Here is a 21,297-nt window from a genome sequence, read left to right on the forward strand (position 1 = left end):
CTGTGGTGCTATCTGTAGGGTAACCATTATATTATGCAGAACATAATTTAATTTAAGAGAGATTTTTTTTTTTAGACTACTGAAAAAGATTTCACACCAGCAAACCACCTTCCAAATTCATATAGGATTTTGCTGTTATTTCTTTATGTGCAAAACCCCCACAATTCTGCAAGTGCATACATGGACATTAATGAAAAAGGTTTAAAATTGCATTTAGAGCAGCATTTTATTCTGAAGTGTAACTGTTGCTCATGTAAATAAAAAAATCACATGGCTTGAAAGAAATAAATATTAGTTTGGGCTCAAGCAGAACATGTCATTTAGGCAAAACTAAAGCAACAGGTTTTGCTCCAGGTCATCTGTTATTTAACACTCACACACCCCTGACATCCAATTCAGCCTTCTTCTCCATTCATCAACATTTTCACTGGCAATGAAGGTTATTCAAAACAGTTCTCCAGTGATGTGACCCATCCCCTTGAAGACTCTGAGCAGACATCCACCTGAAACCAATCTATCTTACATGGGTGAAAATCATAGAATCATAGAATCAAGAAGGCTGGAAGAGACCTCAAAGATCATCAAGTCCAACCTGTCACCCTAAACCTCATGGCTATCTAAACCATGGCACCAAGTGCCACGTCCAATCCCCTCTTGAACACCTCCAGGGATGGTGACTCCACCACCTCCCTGGGCAGCACATTCCAATGGCCAACCACTCTCTCTGTGAAGAACTTTCTCCTCACCTCCAGCCTAAACCTCCCCTGGCACAGCTTTGAGACTGTGTCCTCTTGTTCTGGTGCTGGTTGCCTGGGAGAAGAGACCAACCCCCTCCTGGCTACAACCTCCCTTCAGGTAGTTGTAGACAGCAATGAGGTCTCCCCTGAGCCTTCTCTTCTCCAGGCTAAACAGTCCCAGCTCCCTCAGCCTCTCCTCATAGGGCTTGTGCTCAAGGCCTCTCACCAGCCTCGTTGCCCTTCTCTGGACATGCTCCAGCAATTCAACATCTTTCCTAAACTGAGGGGCCCAGAACTGGACACAGTACTCAAGGTGTGGCCTAACCAGTGCTGTGTACAGGGGTACAATGACCTCCCTGCTCCTGCTGGCCACACTATGCCTGATGCAGGCCAGGATGCCATTGGCTCTCTTGGCCACCTGGGCACACTGCTGGCTCATGTTCAGGTGCCTGTCAACCAGTACCCCCAGGTCCCTTTCATACTGGCTGCTCTCCAGCCCCTCTGACCCCAGCCTGTAGCTCTGCATGAGGTTGTTGTGGCCAAAGTGCAGCACCTGGCACTTGGATTTGTTGAATGCCATCCTGTTGGACTCTGCCCATCTGTCCAGCCTGTCAAGGTCCCTCTGCAGAGCCCTTCTACCTTCTAACAGATCAACACCTGCTCCCAGCTTGGTGTCATCTGCAAATTTACTGATGATGGACTCAATCCCCTCATCCAGATCATCAATAAAGATATTGAACAGGATGGGGCCCAGCACTGATCCCTGGGGGACACCACTAGTGACAGGCTGCCAGCTGGATGTGGCACCATTCACCACCACTCTCTGGGCTCGGCCCTCCAGCCAGTTCCTAACCCAGCACAGAGTGCTGCTGTCCAAGCCACAGGCTGCCAGCTTGGCCAAGAGTTTGCTGTGGGGGACAGTGTCAAAGGCCTTGCTGAAGTCCAGGTAGACTACATCCACAGCCTTTCCCACGTCCACCAGGCTGGTCACCTGATCATAGAAGGAGATCAGGTTGGTGAGGCAGGACCTGCCCTTCCTAAATCCATGTTGGCTGGGCCTGATCTCTTGGCCATCCTTCAGGTGTGCAGTGATTGCCCCCAAGACAATCTGCTCCATGATTTTCCCTGGCACTGAGGTCAGGCTGACAGGCCTGTAGTTCCCAGGTTCTTCTGTTTGTCCCTTCTTGTGGATGGGTGTCACATTGGCCAGTTTCCAGTCTTCTGGGACCTCTCCAGTGAGCCAGGACTGGTGGAAAATGATGGAGAGAGGCTTGGCCAGCTCATCTGCCAGCTCTTTCAGCACCCTAGGATGAATCCCATCAGGTCCCATGGACTTGTGAATATCCAAGTGACTCAACAAGTCTCGAACTAATTCTACATGGATTTCAGGAGTACAACACTGCTCCTTGACCCCATCGACCAGCTCAGGAGGCCAGTTATCCTGAAGTCCTCCTGCCTTACTGTTGAAAATGGAGGCAAAGAAGGAATTTAGAATCTCAGCCTTCTCCTCATCCTTAGTTACAATGTTACCCTCCACGTCCAATAAAGAGTGGAGTCTCCTCTTGCCCCTCTTTTTAGCATTAATATATTTATAAAAATGCTTTTTGTTGTCCTTCATGGAAGCAGCCAGTTTAATTTCTAACTGTGCTTTTGCCTCTCTAGGAACCTTCTGGACTGTCTCCTCTCTGCTGAATTAAGTTCCCAGCAGATGTCTGGTAGGTTAAAGTCCCCCACAAGGACAAGGTCTGATGATCTTGAGACAGCTTCCAGCTGCTTATAGAATATCTCATCGGCCTCCTCATCCTGGTTGGGTGGTCTATAACAGACTCCAACCAGGATGTCAGTTTTGTGTGGCCTCCCTCTGATTTTAACCCACAAGCATTCAACCCTTTCATCTGCAACCTCAAGTTCTGAGGCATCAAAGGATTCCCTAATATACAGGGCCACCCCTCCTCCTCTTCTCCCTTGCCTGTCTCTCCTAAAGAGCTTATAACCCCCCAGTGCAGTACTCCAATTGTGAGAGTCGTCCCACCGTGTTTCTGTGATGGCAACTACATCATAGTTCTCCTGGTGAACCAAGAGTTCCAGTTCCTCTTGTTTGTTGCCCATACTGCGTGCATTGGTGTACATGCACTTCAGCTGGGCTGCTGATTTCACCAGTTTGTGTGGTCCTCCCTCCTCTCCAGGGAGACTGGTTTCCACACCCACCCCCTTCAGACCTAGTTTAAAGCCCTCCCAATGAGTCCTGCCAACCCCAGTGCCAGCACCCTCTTACCCTTTCTAGATAAATTCAACCCAACTTGGTCCAGCAGGTCGGGTGCAGTAAGAGTTGCCCCGTGATCAAAGAAGCCAAAATTCCGCTGCTGGCACCATCTCCTAAGCCAACTGTTGATGGTGTGGGTTTTCCTGTTCCTCTCAGTGTCCACCACTGCTGCTGAGGGAACTGAGCAGAACACCACTTGAGCTCCTGCCCCGTCAATCGATTTCCCAAGGGCCTTAAATTCCTTTTTAATCTTCCTGGTGCTGCTCTTTTCAATTTCTTCACTTCCAGCCTGGATTACCAGCAATGGGTAATAGTCAGAGGGCTGGATTAGTTTAGGTAACCTCTGGGTGATGTCCCTCACCCAGGCCCCAGGTAGGCAGCACACCTCCCTATGGGATGGGTCGGGATGACATATGGGTCCCTCTGTTCCCCTCAAGAGAGAGTCTCCAATAACTATAGCCTTTCTCTTTTTCTTTGTAGCACTGGTCCTTAAGGTTTGGGGGGGCTGCTTCGTCTTTGGCATCTCCTTGATTGGTTCCTCTACAATACTCTCATCCACATTGCCCTCAGCCTGCAGAGTCTCATAGCTATTGCTCAAGGGCAGCGGGGGAGGGGAAGAGGGTCGGGGTGAAGTAGAGCTGCTCCCACTCATGGTCAGCCCAGGCAGAGTCTGGTGTCCACCCTTCTCATAGAGTTCTCACCTCATCAGCTAAAGAGCAGCAAATTTCACAGGTCCTTAAGACCCACACCCCACTTCTCAGAGGTGTTGTGCAATTCTTTTTCTTCACAAAATCAGAACAAACTGTTCATATTCTTCTTCCCCATTCACCCTATGAGAACACTGTGCCCCAGCTCCCTGAGGCTATGGCTTCTGTCAGGGATTCATGAGGCAAAGAAGGGATTGTTGCAAAATGTTTAGTGGCCACTAAATTGCAAGCTTCCTAAGAGAGGAGCTCATCTGGGATCTTACCAGATTTCTAAGAGGTGACTTGAAGCTCTGATAAAACCACAGCATTGTACTGGTCCATTATGCCAAGCACATTTCATGCAAGCACCCAAAACCAGAGCAAGCAAAGGTTGAGCTATGTAAAAGACACTTTTTGGTGGTTTAGGAAGCTTGTGGCTGGGCACTGAAAACAGAGGCTGCTCAAATTAATCTCACTCTGATCTCACCTTTCTCTGCTGCCAGAGACCACTGCAGCCCCTCAGCATGCACACACCATAACAAGGCCATGGAGCCAGAGGGGTTTGCTCTGCTCAGTGGCATTAGCACATCAGCTCACTGGGATCACAAGCCAAACACTTAGCTGTCCATAGCACTGGTTTCACTTAGTCTGAGGGAAAGATGCATACCCCAAGAAACACATCACAGGCACAGATGCCCTACAACTTGGAGGGAAATCAGGACAAGGTAGCAGTATCAAGAGTGACCCAAAGAGAGAAATTTTCAGGGACTGTAAAAAGGAAGCACAGAACTGTCTAGCTGTATGTAAATGGGATAACACCAAGGAAGCTTTAAAGGCTGGCATAGGTGAGCAGGCAGAGGCAGATGTTTATAAACCTTACAAGACCCTTCCTTAATACAATTCCTAAGATAGTTCAAGACTCACATTGAAAAGCATGGTTTTCATAATTTCCATTTTATAACAGACATGGCAGTGTAGTCTGCAAAGGGGCCAAAGGGCCATATTCTCAGCTCTGCCTGTTAGGAGATCAGGAAAGATGGCACAACCAGTATTTCACTGGTTCCATAGGCTGACAGAACACAATATGCTACCTCCTACTCTTTTGGTTATGACATGCCTTCAATGCCATCCTGAAAGGCTTCTGGGAAGCTATAGTTGATAAATGGTCACTCCACTGGGAGGAAATCTTGTCAGGACAATTCTGGTCTCCACATATTGCCTATGCACTTGTTTCCTGGGACCAACACCAGGTACTGGACCAAACCAGCATCAAGAAAGATCCACCGTAGTTAATGGGAGTCATGTGTGCCCCAAAAGAAAGCATAGATGCTGCCTATAGGACAACTGCAGCTGTGAAATAGATTGTATGAATAAAAATATTATAAACAGCAGGTAAAAAAACTTCCATTTCTGATAGTCTTGAAGATGTAGCTTCAGCAAATATTATCTCCTATTGAAATACCTTAGCTCTTTTATCATCTTCTAGAATTTACTATTAATCCTTACCACACAGTGTCATATCCTGTCCTATAATAAATCAACAGAACAAAAGTTTAAGATGAAATGGCCCATGTGTCTTAATTCACTGGATGCTTCAAGTGCAAAACCAAACCTGCCTCTGCAAGCTTCAACATGTAATATCATAAAGAAACTCAGAATTCCTTTCACCTGTACACTCCTTCTCCACAGTCTCCACCAAGGGCTCTGCTAACTTGAAGATGGTCTCCAGTACTGACTGCTCTCATTACAACGTTCCCAAAGTCCTGTGGGATAACCCAATCCAGTTCTACCTAGCCACACTTCTTATTGGCCAGATTCCTTAACAATCCGTGCATTGGTAACAGGCAACTACAGAAAGGAAAAGCAGAGCCTGCTTACACAGGCACCTATCTCTAGACACACAGAGCCAAGCCAGAGATCGCATGGAGGAAGGAGTTTCACATCTGGACAGACCCATATCCTTTCCTTTGTTTTGAACAGCAAATGGTCTCATTGAAAGTAAGAGATGGGTCTTCCCTGTACTTGACAGGGATTCAGCTCATCTCAATCCCAAGGTGAGGGAGAGACTGACAATACCACCCATGCCCCAGCATGAAGGGCAGCATATGAATGTTTACAGGAGGAACCCAAATGAACAGCATCATTGTAAATGCCAGCCACCATCAGGAACAATTTAGCTTGACAGCTGTAGCATAAACTGTCACTGCACTGAGGCATCAATGCCAGAAAAATCACCAAATGATAAACTCGCATGTTTCAGGGATCCCCCTAGGGCTGCTGGGCACACACCATTTACACTGTCAGCTCTGATTCATCCATCACCCAGTTCCTGCAAACAAACAGTGGAGAACTGTACCTTCAGAATAAATGAATCTGCAATTGCAGATCATGAAAAAAAAAAAAAGGAAAAAGAAAAAAAAAAAAAGCTCTTATCTAACCTCTCAGCAGCTCTCTAGATTTATATATATTCTGCAGTGTGTATTTTTAATCTATTTATCCCATTTAATTAGAAGACAAGGTACCTTCGATCCAAGTTATAGAGCAGGGTGAAAGAAAAAGCAGTCCCCACAAAAATCCAACAACAATAAGCAAATCTGATCTAAGGCAACAACCACAGTCAACAACAAATCACCAGACTTGATATAAAGGTAACTTTAACTCCTGAAGTTAACCTGTGTTCACAGTGATGGTACAGCAAAATTCATAACATAAGGGAAGGCTGCAGAAGAAAAATAAAGCAGCCTTCATGCTGTCACTAGAGGGAGGGAAAAAAAAAAAAAAAAACAAAAAAAGAAAACTCATCTGGCTAGGGAACATTGGACTCAATTTTGCAGCAGAGCTTTCAGTTTTGTCACATTTGTGCTGTTGGGTATGTGTGCCTAACTATTGTGGACTTGCAGAGAGATCTGAGGAAATCAACTGGCCTGAAGCAAGTGCCATGTTAGCCAGAGGACAAAACCAGAGTCCTGCTCTGGCAGGAAAACTTTTTGATTACATTATTTGTTCTCTTACACTGTGGCAGGAAAGTGCCCTTGGGTACAGTATATTCTGCTAACATGTTATTGGTACGTGCTGTAATCACTTAAACGCTGCAAGTATAAAATGCTACCAAATCTACATTCAGACAGTTTGTGATCACTGAGCCTCCAGCAAAATGAGCTGCACAAGGTAGAAGGCTGTGGGAAGGAGCACATTTTCCTCCTTTTGCACTGCAGAATCCCAAGGATTTTTCTATAAAGCATTCAGTTTTGTTGTTTGCTTGTTTTAGCAAATGTCCTTCTCTCAGAAATATCATCCTTCGTTTCAGTGCCTCAGCTCCTCCTTTTATCATGCCCACAGCACTTTGGATGTGCCAAAATTTTACTGCATCATGCCCTAACTTTCATTTTATAGCAACCCATCATTCTATAAAAATCTATTGAACAGGAACTAAAGAATTTCATTACACTGGAAAAAACTTCTTCTAACTCCCACAAAACTCTTGTGGGGCTTCTACTGAAAAAAAAAAAAATCAACCAAGCAACCAACCAAACAAAATCCAACAAACTAACAAGCCAAACAAAACACACCACAAAACAAATGACAAAAAACCCCCATAACTAAACAAACACAAAAAACCCCACCAAACACATACACAAGCTTGTCACAGCCTATACAAACAGGACAACAGTCTTCTCTCAGACAACCTATATGGAAGATCATGTTGAACTATGCACCAAAATAGGACTGAAGACATAAAGCATTTTGCAATGATGAATAAAGATATCTCCTAGAAGCATAAATGGCCCTCAGCAGAACAAGTCATTATGAAATTATTGGCCTTTTTGCCTTTTTTTGCCTTTTTTTTTTTAAGATAAAGCTTCTAGTTTTATTAATTATGAGAAAGCATTTAAAAAACCATGATTTCCATACTTCCCTCAATCACAGAAACATCAAGAGGAATAGAAGAGAGAACCACTGAAATTAGTTAAACACCTTCACTTTTTTTTTTTTTCTCTCTGCCAAACTCACGAATTTCAAGGGACCAATTCATGACTTCTATAAGCTTGAGTTTGCTGATTGGTTGAGTTTTGACATAGACTAGACCAGAAATCCAGGCCTGGCCTCCTTTTTTGACACTGAAGCAATGAGCATGGAAAGCTGAAACACACATTGGCTTACCATTGAGCATTTGGCCATTTGAATCTTTCATCTCTACTGTGAAGACAGAGGACTTAGAGCTGTTCCTCTGGAATGTTTACTCCCCTGAATAATATTGATTTCATGCAGTTTATGTGAGAAAGAACAAAAAGGAGGAAAGGGGGGAAAAGATGAATTTTCCTATGTCAAGGCTGAACTATGAAAACAAAAAGCTGCCTTAACATAAGCAGTATCTTGCAAACAGGCAGATGAGCCCAGGGGATCTACATCCCTCACCTCAGCAGGCAGATTTTAGTGGGGGAAAATCACCCACCCTGTACAGTGGGAGGAGTAAACTACATATATACATGTTTTCAGGCCAGAGCTTCCAGTGATGTAAACTTGCATCTCCCTGGATTCACACTGAATTTCAGCTGCTATGTATGTGACTGCACACATCTTTTGTAAATTGGCTCAGGTGTGCTATTAGATGAGAACATGGTCCATTTCCCTGCTGAAATAAAGCACTGGAGGCAGAGACAGTCTGTAGCTACTCAAAAAGAGGACAGACAGAGAAACCTATTTGCAAAGGTCAATTGGAGACACAACTAGGGTCACTTAGCAGCTTCTCATATTATAGAGGTTTGTTTCACATGGTAACCACTAAATTATTTGAAAACAAATGTGTGAGCTTTTTATTGTAGCACAGCACTGTAAAAGGAGAGCCCTCTCTGCCCTGTGGCACATGTACAACTACAGTGCTTGCTGATGTGAAATTCCCACATGGGCTCCCCAACCACACAGGAAGTCCTGTCACAGCCTAAAGCCTGGGGGAGAGACTAGGCTGCAAGAAAAGGAACTCTTGTAACATTTCTATGGGGCCAAAAGGGCAAGAGGAAAGGACAGGACATGATTTAGCAAGTCTGTGTAACATTGCAGTTCTATCACTGCTTATCTGGTGAATCTTGTACAGTTTACCTTCCTGTGCTTCAGTTTCCCTTCAGCCACATTCACTGCCTCCGTATTGGCAATCACAAAGCTGTGATTTCTGAGCCCTTTAAATACCCCTTGCATAACAGTGGTAGATAACATGACCAGGACAAAAGCATGGTAACACTGACACTGACAGGTAAACCAGATGGCTCTTCCTGGTCATGGCACAAAGGAATCAGCAAAAATCACCAGGCCACCCTGAGGTTTACAAAATCTAGTTAGGCTTCACTGAGGAGTGGCGGAGAGGAAACGCTGGCTCCTGTCTGCTCCTGTTGTGGAGTTTCTCTCTCTTTAGCTCTCAGATAACACATCTTTCAGCTGCATACAAGATTTTGCTAACAAACTGGTAGAGATAAGGTATAACAGTGCCTTGTTATATGGATATGACATGCCCATCAGAAAGCACTAAATGGATATTGCCATTGTAGCAACAGACCCCCACTGAAATCATGTCACAGATGCTCTGTGGGGTCTAGGGCTAACCTGTAGGATCTGATGACCTGACTGGTCCCTGCACATCCTCAATTGCAATGGAAAGCATAGCTGCAAGAGCAGCTAGAAGTAGAACAGTGGCAAAGACTTTAGTCCTTGGGACTGCCAACTAGAACCAAGGCTCTGTGTCAGGATCAGGACTGCAGGCTTCCTAACAGTTCCCATCCTGGGATGGTTCACACAGCCCTCTTCCCAAGTGTTTTTCTCAGGTTATGTAAATATGCCAAAGGTTCAGCAGCTTCTAATAGGAAGCTGAAACACCTCTGCCTTAGGAGTAGATCTGAACACAAGAGAGAGTCAGCTAGTCCTAAGCCTACCATTGCCACTCCTGACCACAAACTCCTGGTCTGGCACACAGAAATGCACCCCTCAGGAAGTACCCTCACAGCCTGTCCCATTGGTGACATAACAAATAGGCAGGTGCTTGCTTGGAGGGGAATGACTGTACTTTCATCCATCCAGCTGCCTGCCTCAAGGACACTGGTCTCTCCAATCCCAATCATCCATCTTTGAGGACACCAAAGATGAAAGTATTGCCTCTTGTAGCCCACTGCCATCCTAATGTACAATACTTACAGTGAGGTCTTATGTTGTCAAGGCAATGTGCAAATACTAATTAATGACACCATTACACAGACAGAAAGAATAGTCCTTGTTGGGCAGACTTCCAACAGTTCTCTTCTGCCTGAATAACTGACAGTAATGGGAGCTGCTGAGTCCCAAATCCTTCTGGATAAAGAATGACTCTCTTTGGTTAACAAAACATAACAGCTTCTTAATTGCCATCTTCCAGAAAGCACTTTTGGTCTGAGGGAGTTAAATAGTTTCCTTCTACATTCAATTCTACATGCTCAGAATTTCAGGTGCTGATAGACCCATTTCCCCCAAGCTAACTTTAGTATCTTGAAGCATCAGAGAAAGACAAGAGAACAGCAAAACTGAAACTATCTAAATTCCCAACACTAAAACCCCATAAGTTAAATGTATGTCTTTGCAGGTACTTTGCAATAGTGAAAGCCTGTTTGTATAACCACTTCATGTGCTAGTATGCAAAGGCTAAGATACTTCTCTGTCTTCATCTATAGGAACAATTATGCATAACTGTAAAATTAGGCCCATGCTGAACCATCTGGATTCTCTGAGGTCAGGATTGCCTTTTTATCCTATTAAGTTCTGCATTTTATATGTAGTGGTACTCAAAATGAAAATTTCATGACAATTCACACAAGTTTATGTTAGTTGCCACAGGCTCCTCTCAGTCACTTCAGACGTGATGTTTTGGGTAAAATCAATCCTGTTGTTCTCTGGCCTGGAATAGTCACATTTCTAAACTCAAGTTCCACATTGACTCATTTCAGTGAAGGGAAAGGAACCAGACTGAAGCTTTCTATGGTCAGCATCAGGAGACATCTGAGTGGAGTCAACAGGTGAATTGTGCTGTTTCTTTAATTGTGGAAGCCAGGTGGGGGTGGGTCTCTTCTCCCAGACAACCAGCAAAAGAACAAGAGGACACAGTCTCAAGTTGTGCAGGGGGAAGTTTAGACTTGATCTTAGAAAGAAGTTCTTCACAGGAAGAGTGATTGGCCATTGGAATGGGCTACGCAGGGAGGTGGTTGGGTTGACGTCCCTGGAGGTGTTTAAGAAAAGCCTGGATGAGGCACTTAGTGCCATGGTCTAGTTGGTTAGATAGGGCTGGGTGATCAGTTGGACTTGATGGTCTCTTCCAACCTGGTTGATTCTGTGATTATTCTGCTTAACAGATTTTAGAGGAAACTTAAAGCCACCATCAGGCCAACTGAGACAGAGCTCTGCAAAGCAATAGGGGAAAAAAAGAGAGAGAAAGGGAGAGAGGAGAAAGAGGGACAGGGGGGGAAGAGGGAAAAGGGGGGGAGAGGGAAAAGGGGGGGGAGAGGGAAAAGGGGGGGGGGAGGGAAAAGGGGGGGAGAGGGAAAGCAGGGGGAATGGAAGGGGAAGGAAAGGTCAAAGAAACCCTTCTGGATTCATCTAATTTCACTGAGCAGACTGGTAGGTAACTCTTATCTACACAATCCTGGTAAAAGAAAAACGAAACATAGAGAATTTCATCTTTGCTTGCACATCGTGTTTGCTCTCTCCTCTGGGGTGAGGGTCACTATAAATTGTAGGCACAATAGCAGGAACCAAGAAACTTAATGCTTTTTGTTGCTTTCATCATATTGGAATTGTATCCCATGTAATCCCTTTTGCACACATCCAAACAGGAGGGTTGGTTTCAAGTCCCCTGATCTCCAGTAATGTAGCAAATACTTACATCTAGCAAAGGAAATCACCTCCTTGACAGTCAGTGGAAGCCTAGTCAATATAAATGAGCCTAAGGTGCAATTTACCTCATCCTGAAAGAGTCACCTACATTTGCTACCAGAAATCTATCAACACCATTCTCTAGATCACCACCAAGTATGTGCAAGCCTCAGTACCTAATACAGGTGCATGTTGATAGAGTTTAGATCTCTACAGTCAGGCAAAATAAATCATGGCCTCCAGTGTTCTTATTCTTCAGCCTTCTTCATTCCTTATGTTTATTCTCATCTGCTGTATTTATAACCACTCCTCACCTCACTTAGGCTTCAGATAAAATCAATACACAGCCAAGATTTAGCATGGCCCAGGAATAAGCCATGGGATCCTTGCTCTGTTACACAATAAACTTCAGCAGAAGAGCACATTTAAGCATTGAATACTTCTCACTCCATTTATCTTTATATTTTCCTTTTCAAAATAAAACCTGTTCATGAAGTATCTATAACATAAATAAAACACAATAGAAAAGTCTGTTCTAGCTAAATCAACTTTCACGAGCAGTTACTTTCTTTTTGCCACCACAAATCATCACTAGCCCAAAGTTCACCGTTTTTCTAGGACAAAATTCATTGGGCACTTCTGAAGTAGAACCAGGGTGTGTAATTTAATTTCTCATCTCCTGGTAAAACTGTCAAGCCTCCCATAATCAGGATGATAAATGCAGAACCATATGTCTTCTTTCAGACAGTAATGCCCATCAATACTTCAAATGCAAACAATTGTGACATATGACTTTATAAAAATTACCTGGTGCACCAACACCACTTAATTAAATCACTTAAAAGCTGCTTTTGTTACATTTAATGAATGATATATTATACTGCAATGAAACATGCAGCAATACAAATACTTCACAATGCTAACAATTAAGGCTCACTTCACTTAGGCAATTGACAACACAAGTGCTCCTCACTTCATTCAGTTTGTGCATTCTAAATGAACTGGTTAGAGAAAAGGGTGCTTCTTTGCTAATGAGTTTTGTAATCAAGGCATCTATTTTAATTTCAAATTGGCTAGATTGGGGGAAATTGCTGAACTAAATGACTGGTTCTAATTAGGATTATAAAAATATTCATCATGCAGCAGAACTAGTGCAAGGTCTTGATTTCCCTACATTTGCATATAGTTTTAGTTTAAGAGGGCAAAAAAACCCTCCTGATAAATTGTCTTCCTTTTAATGAATTGAACAAACACTATATCTGTTTTAGTTGTCCTTTCATTTAAAAGCACTGATACATATTCATGATTTGTAAATGAAGTTAAATGATTTCAATTCTTCAGTTCATTATCATATTGAAGAAGAGACTTCTGTAATTGCCTTTAAACACCCCAAATCTCAAGGGTTTGATGTTTTGGGGTTGGGTGGTGGTTTGTTTTTTGGTTTTGCTTTTGGGTTTTTTGGGGGGTTGTTGTTGTTTTGTGGTCATTTGTTTGTTTGTTTGTTTTAATGTTACTAACATTTCAGTTTATTTGTTTGATGGAGCCCTCTCTGCCCGGGAGAGCTGCTGGCAGGTGGCTTGTCCAGCAAAGGACACATGATACGTTTGTAGAACCTGATGTTCTCAGAAGAGTATTCAAAAAGCAAAGAGATGAAAGGCTTATTTGTGGTTAAGTCATGGGAACAGGACTCTATTAGGACTCAGTTTCTTATTTTGTTACAGTCCTCAGTGGTAGTTAGTCAATGAAATGCTTTAACGACCTGTGCCTGAATACACTATGGATACTCCTGGGACAACGTTTTGTCTGTCAGCTTCACATCTAATTGCAAGCTCTGTGGGGCAGGGATTGCTTCTCAGTATGAATGTGTAACACAGTGTATCAGTCAGTATAGCAGAGATTTCTAAGAGCAGTTACTGTAATATGGCTTGCATTAAATATGAAACACTGTCCTTTGTGACTGGGTGACATACTCATTTTATTTTGCTGCTCAGTACAACAGGCCTGTAGGGGTCATTTTTATGGCAGCTTCCTCAATTCTTTCCCCTTTGGGTGAAAAGTATGCAGTAGGTGTACCTCTAGCTTCACTCTGCAGGCTGCTCAAATGCCAAGCGACCAGTGCAAGATGAATTTGAAAGCTGAGTACTGAATCCATAGGACTGGAACCACAGTCATCTCGCTCTTCAGATTTCAATGAGCCATGGTGAGATATTAGCCCCAGTATGTTCTCTCACATCATGCAATGAAATAGTGATTCTACCATGAGGATCCATGAGGGAGCAGAAAGAGCCTGTTTTCCTTGTTAATATATAATGTTCACATCTTACTAAGAAAAGTTGAGTTTTACCCAAGTGGTACAGTCTCGAGCTGTTACTGACAAAAGGAGAAGTTGCTCACAGTTCTGACACCTAGTTACATCTAAATTCCAGGAAAGGGAGCTCTGCTGAGGACCAGATGACCGCTCTGAGTACCTGCTCACACACATCAAAATGAGATGTGAGGCAGCCACCAGCTCACCTCTACTCATCAGCCCCATACTTCAGTTCCTAAGGAAAGAAAACCTACAGGTCTGGTCTGGAGTTATATCTCACTTTTGGAGATGCAGCAGCACACATGGATTCATTTCAGCACATCTGCAGTGTGCCACTGCTCTCTTAAATTCATACTATCCAACATTACAGGTTCCAACTCAAAATGCAATATTCTCACCTGAACATAACCCTGAAGTCCCCACATGCCTACACTGCCAGGAGAGGAACAAGAAAATCTGAGACCAGGGGCTGGGGCACTTGCTAGGAACGAAGGAGAGTACAACTCCCTAGTCTCTGTACTAGTGAATATGAGCAGAGTAGAGGAGGGGGAGCTAAGCCTGAAATCCTGCAGCACTAGCACCCTCTGGGACATAGGGACCAAGGGTCCTTCAGGGCACTGAGGGCACAGGGAGAACAATCAATCACTGGAACCAAATCCAGGGACATAGTGGAGTTCCCCTTACTGGAGGCTTGCAAGACATGATTGGACATTGTTAGAAAATCACATCACCTGGTGACAAAGGCAACGTCTTTGTGGCTCTGGCTCTCTGTGTCTAAGCTATTAAAAAAGAAAACCTTTCCCACACAGTCCCAGTGTTATCTGTAATTATTTTTGATAAATTCAGCAGTGTCTAGTCAAGATAGCCAGGGCTCTGATACATACCACATTCAAGAACTTGCACACATCTCCAACACTGAAGGAATCTCCCCAGTCAGAACTGATACTGTCTGCCAGGTGCAACTTGGTGATACAGGAGAATGTTATCTTGCACATTTCATTTATCACCTCATTTGAAGAGGTATTAAGACACTCAGTTTCTTTTATTCGCTTCCTGATGAAGATTAAGGCCCGTGGAGCGAGAAGTCACTGACTGCCAAACTTCTTGTTTATCCAATGTTCTCAGATTCATAGTAGTGTAGCTGGAGAATTTAAATTGGTCTGCTAACGAATTATTCAGCCTCTCACCTATTCCCAGTGGGTTTCAAATCACAGCTTGGCCTGTAAAGAACAGGTGGAATTCTATCTTTTTTGCATTTTTTTTTCTGTTAACAAAGGTGACTGGAAATATTTTAAACATCTTTCTATTTCCCTAATATTTTCTCTTCGTTTTAAAAGTTACCTTTTAAATAAACATTAACACAAGACGGTTTTGCATGTTGCTGTGAAATAAGCTCCCATGTCATTCCCAGAGAAATTCCAGGGCACTGGAAGTTCTGCTCCATTTCTATGTCCAGACTGATCTATTCTCCACAGAAGTGTGGAAAGTTGAGCTCAGTAAGAACTAGGTGGTTCCTTGGATAAATGAGATAAATCACGGGGCACTTGAAATGTTAGTATCAGAAATGCAAGATCAGTTCAAGGTCTTCTTCATCCCCAGACACAATAAAACTATACATCACATATATGCTGGTAGACTGAGTTTTCACAGTGCTTCATGAAGCAGTTTCTAGCACTTTCCAACAGAGACTATCACACCTTTTTCATAGATTTCTCTTCCCATCACACTTTGATACAAGAGTCATTTAAAATGGCTTCCTATATATTTCTTGCAAAAACCTGTGAAAAGTGGAGGATGAAGCCCTGTTTTCCCTTTGTGTTGGCTCATACATCCGAGTGCCAATACAGACACTACCAGTGAGACCCAGCCTGACTTGCAGCAAAATTGGCTATAACATTTACATAGTGTCCACCATCTGTCAAAGGCCACAGGGGTCCATTAACAGAACCAACATGTGCACACATCAGATTGCACTATTTTATCAATAAAGTAGACACACATAAAGCTACTGGGAAGAGGGCCAAGATTTTCGGCTCACAAGATGCAATTAACTTCCCAGGGCCTGATAATTGCCCAATGCCACATGGCTGCTCATGGGAGAGTAATACACCCAACCATGCTATCTTAAAGCCCTGCAAAAATTCCTCCTGTCTGTGCTTTACATGTTGTGAGAAAGCACCAGGGTCTATGAACTTATTACACATACATGCCCACACAAACAGATTTCTTGGCTCAGCCATACTGCATTTATTTGATAACACATGAGAGTTAGCAAGGCAGAGGAGGGTCATAACTGGCTACAAAAAATTAAGAACAGGAACGATATGCTGGCTTGGCTCATACTGAAGAAGTATCCTCAATAACTCTTTGGATACTCCAGAGAGAAAGCAAATGGTGGTGGCTGTGATTTGTTTTTAAATGAAAGAAGTAACTAGCAGCAACACAGCAAAATGTCTTTCAGAAAGCCTGCTGAGATCCATCCCTCTCACTGAGTCTTCTCACTTGCTCCTGGGAATAACCCTAAGCAGGAAAAAGAGGGACAATACCCATGTGGGAGTGATAATAAAATATTTGGGGATGAAACTGATGCTGAATTATTTCAAGTGGTGGAAAAAGAGTGTCAGAAAGCCTTTGGTTTTCTCAGCTACGAAGGCATACTTCAAGGATAAGCTCTGCTGAGAAGAAACGGGCTCCTCTTAAAGAAGGAAAAGGTCATTTTTGGTCACACGATTGTTGTGAGTCTTGGGCTTTAAACTAGAATCACATGAGACTGGTATCAAAAGACCACTGGTAGGTATAAAAATAGATTCACATAAAGGACAAACTAGAGAAGTGAGGTTATTCAACAACAAGGCTAGAGGAGGAACAGTGAGGAGAAAACCAGCATTCTCCTAAGCAAGTTAGAAGATGGTAGAAAGTTGCTAGTAGCTGGGTGAAAAACTATTTGGGACACCATATTCTGAGAACAGTTACCACTTAGCCACTGCCAAATTTCAGGGACATGTCAAGACTGTGGTTCTACAAGGGTGTCACAGACTTCTATTATTCCATTTATTCACTACTGTCTGAGAATAGTGACTATGCCTTCTAAAATACCAGTTTGGAAGAGACTGTAGTTCTGTTAGAGGACACAAATCAAAATGTGCTGGGTTTTTTTCAGTTGATTGCTCGAGGTTTTTTTAATCAGACAGATAAGTAGCCTAATATTGTTGCCAATTGCATAGAAGTTAGCCAAAAAGAAGGGATGCTTAGGATAAAACAATGACCAAGGCTTGAATCATAGCCATGGAAGCGTAGATCAGACGACCTGAGAGGAAAACTTTCTACCAGGAAGATCTGTTTTTATTTCACACCAAAACTTTCATGTTCTTTTCTATCATTATGCACAAATTAATTTTAAAACTTTTGATCTAGGCAGTGACCAAATGAATTATTTATAGGGCACTGGCTGTTAATATTTCATTTTACTGTGTTGAACAACATCATAGGCAAAGAGGATTTTCTGATTCATCGTGCTCGATAATTTCCTAGTTGACCACAGCTTGCTTACAACACCATATTATTATTTTAAATTGAAATAAAACTAATAAAATAAATATTAATCTGAAAGCTTTTTGATTATTTTTTAAGAAGTTAAATTAAATTTGCAACTTGTTTACACATTCACAGTTGTGAGAGGATGGATTAGATTTTCCCTTAATAGTGCCTACTGCTGGGAGTCAAATTGTAAGTATTTGATTTGTTTTCAGAGTTAATTGTATTTTTAAATCTGCCTCTAAAGTAGTCATTACAAAGCCTTTAAAGGTGAAACATTTTTAAAGCTTAGAGAGGTAGAAGATTATGGTCTCTCACTGCAGAACATCCACTAAGCTACCTTGTCACAGTATCTGTAGATGATTAGCTGAAGGTTCCAGACTAGTGATAAACTTTCTATTTTGTTGAAATTTCAGCCATTTAAATGAAAAGTGCTTCAGAGCAGTTCTATCTCAAAAACCTGGATACATGAAGTGCAAAGCAAGCACTATTTGATCCAGAACCACCTATTTTGTGCCAGATGACTTCATGCTGCCTCACAGGACAATGGACACAAAAACAAAGGGCAGAGGAATACCAGCAGTTGGATAATTAGCCCCTGAGAGAGCATGGCACCTCTTTGGATAGCCTTTTCACAACTGCAGAGTAGTACTGCTGCCTCTCTAGCCATGTGTTTTAGGAGATCTTGATATCTCTCTTCTGGTCAGCAGCACTGGCATGATCCCATGATCACAGCCAGGAAAGAGGGCATAGCATAGCAGTGTGTGAAGGTGTGAGATCCAGATCTGTCTTTTAGAGAAAAACAGAGAGCAACCACAGCAGTCCTAGGAAGATGCTCAAGATCTGATGAAGCAACCTAAGGATTTAGGATTTTTAGACTAGAAGACACTTTCTTTTCTAACATAAAGGCAAAGCCTGAACTTCACTGCTCTATTTCTGTTTGACCAACAAGCTGCTGAGCACCTCATCTTTGCTCTTACACCATGGACAAATTTGTTCAGTTCTGGCGATAAAATGCAGGCAGCCTCAGGGTGTTTCTAACTGTGGCAGTTTGGGCTGGGTGCCCCCTGCCACTGCTGCATGAGATACACCTCTGGTGTCCCAGGTGCCCACCCAATAGGGGTGGACACAGGAAATGGCGTATTTCTACCTATAAATCCTGTGCCCTATAAAGCCATCTGCAGAGTCATTCTCTTCCTCTTTTTTCCCTCTCTGCTCCCATGGGAAATGTCCTCTCTTATCGGGTAATGCCGGGGGAGTATCCTCAAGGCCTCTTAGGCCTGACTAGGCCTAATGCCAGGAGGAGAATGGAGGGGGGGCAGTCTCAGACCTGGCCAGCCTGAGACTTGCCTAGCAGCGGGAGGGGGAAGAAAGAGCCCGGGGGGTTTGGGTAGACCCTCAGGTGGGAGGAAGGGAGGATTGGGAAGCTTTTGGGAATTCTGTGAGGGGTTCTGTATGCTTTAGGATGTTCTTTTCCACTATGCTTTGTAGTTTGTAGTTCTCTGTAGCTTCACCAATTGCTTTTCCATTTAAACTTTCCATCACTCTCCAATCCGCTTGTGTGAGTGTCATTCTTTTGTCCCTTTTCGGGGCAAGAGAGGATCTGTCTGGCCTCAAACCAGCACACTAACTCACAGTTTATTTTCCTTGGCCCTGTTTTGAGCAGAAGAGAAAAACTGAAGTGGGCAGTTTGAAGAAGCAGAAGAAATATGCTCCTGAGCCACTACTGCAGTACTGGACACAGAAAGCATGATTACAATCTCAGTGTCAAGTGTGTGTACATACTTTGTATTTTGATTTCTCCTTCTGCTGGCTAATGTCATGAAAAAGTCATAAAAAGAAAACAAAGCACTGGAAGCAGAAGTATCCAGGAGCAGATGCTCTGTGCTCACTATGACTGGACATCTTTGCAAACACATATTCAACATGTTATATCTGGCTTCTCATATCCATGAGCACCTGACTAGATACCTGATTTTTTTTTTCCCAGGGCTGTCATTTTACAAACACCAGCACCATTTAAAATCTTTACATCCAGTTTAAAGGTGGCACTGAACCACTCTACGACATCAAATAAATAGATCGCTCTTTCTGGCCTACTTAAAAATCCCTGTTACACTGAACATCTGAGTGTACAAAACTATTTGACATTTGACTTACTCCTTCACACAGTAAGGATTTGATGCTATGAAAGGAGTGTATTTACAATAGCTTTATGCTTGCAAATGTCATTGAAGCATCTTCAGTAGCATAGCAGCAAACCACCTGGTGCCTGCCACAGCGTTGTTAACAAGTAGATGGAAAGGTTGCATGGGGAAGTACAGCAGTAGATTATTTGATTACATTCTCAATAACTACTTGGGTAAAGACTTGTACTAGCCTCACAGAGGAAGCTTTGGCAAATACAAGTGGCATGTTATTTTGGGTGTCTTTTCCTTAATCTGGCATGTGAGATTGAGTAGTTCAGAAAACTACACAAAAAAGGTAGGAATTAAAAATCACACCCAGAACACAGTCACACACACTTGACAGGTTAAATGCAAAAACATTAAAAGTGTCTATCTGGTACGCTTTTACTTTACAGAGTGTATGGATGACAGAAACAGAAGAGTGGAATGATAAAAGCTTGGCAAGTTTTAAGCTTTCTAGAATTTGTAACTTGTTCATCTGGTGAGTCTCAGCCTTGGCTGCAGCGAGGACTGTTGGTCCCTAACTGAGGTGCACACTAAACACAGCACTTTACAAGCAACATTATACCTGTGTTGCTCAGCATCTTTCAAGCCAGACAACTGCTACGTAAGAGCAGTAACAGACTTAGGAGTTGTCTCACTAACAGAAGGCACTGCAAAGTGACTTAAAAAGTGGTGCAGAGGAGCCAGGCTTCTGGTGCCACTCACTGATAACCCAGTTCAGTTTGCAAGCAGGAAAAAGCACCCCTTCACACACAACAGCCAGGACTAACTAGGTCTGAGTACTTGATCCTCGAAGATCACTCAGTAATCACCAAGGCCTAAAAATCAGTAAAGTTTTTAGAACAGCTCCATAAGCCACATCACATTTCAGAATCTTTTCATATTTCATACCACCACCACTACTGAAGTTTCCATAGCTATCAGGATCAGTATATATCTCTGCTCCCCTTAGCAAGCTTGCTTTGGAGTCACTGGGTAGGTTCTGAGCATATTTAAACCTGTAAGCTGTCAGCAGCAAAACACATCATAATTTCTTCACCATCTTTGTAAGTGGAGGGTTCTAGACACTACCCCCTTCAACACCTGGCTCAAGAATCACTGAAATATGAAATCAGTTGCTCACCTTTTGATCCAGACTGTAGGCCAAGATCCACTCCTCCTGCTTAGGGTGGAAGAGCAAGCTCTGGATATAGAAGTTCAGACGGTACTTCTGGTAGGTAGCCCCTTCATCAGAGCTGATAAGGATGCTGCTCTCAATCTCTGGATCACTAAGAAGCATGATCTAAATAGAAACATAAGAAGCAGGATCTAAATAGAAACGTAACAGGAAAAGTGAAACTAAACATCATCTAAAAGTAAGGTCATACAATATTGATTCATGTTAGATGTATTCAGAACATAGCTCAACAGTATAAACAGTTCATAGCATTTCCCAATTATGTGGGGGTTTTTAGCATTTCACTGCCATTGTAATTGGTGATTAATTGATAGATTCATTCAATGATTCTTTTTCTTCATTATATTTCAATACAAATAAATTCAAAAAGCCCAGAGGAATGAAAAATGCTGTATTGATATCAAAGCTGATTTTGGCTGGGTGTAGCAACTTCAGACAGCCACACTGGTCCCATTCCAGTCTATCACCTCTCTTCAAACATGTGGAACACTCTCTCAAAAGTACACAATAAAGCAC

General features: G+C 42.9%; 1 protein-coding gene across 1 annotated transcript in view; it reads right to left on the reverse strand.

The window, feature by feature from the left end:
- The window catches only part of SORCS3 (sortilin related VPS10 domain containing receptor 3), a 306,703-nt gene that overhangs the window by 121,220 nt on the left and 164,186 nt on the right, over positions 1 to 21,297 (reverse strand). The window contains exon 4 of the mRNA XM_054382068.1: positions 20,728 to 20,886. Coding sequence (XP_054238043.1) covers positions 20,728 to 20,886 — 159 coding nt within the window. The remainder of the gene's footprint in view (positions 1 to 20,727; positions 20,887 to 21,297) is intronic.

Source organism: Indicator indicator, chromosome 7 (assembly GCF_027791375.1).
Source record: "Indicator indicator isolate 239-I01 chromosome 7, UM_Iind_1.1, whole genome shotgun sequence".
In the NCBI taxonomy this organism is placed as follows: Eukaryota; Metazoa; Chordata; class Aves; order Piciformes; family Indicatoridae; genus Indicator; species Indicator indicator.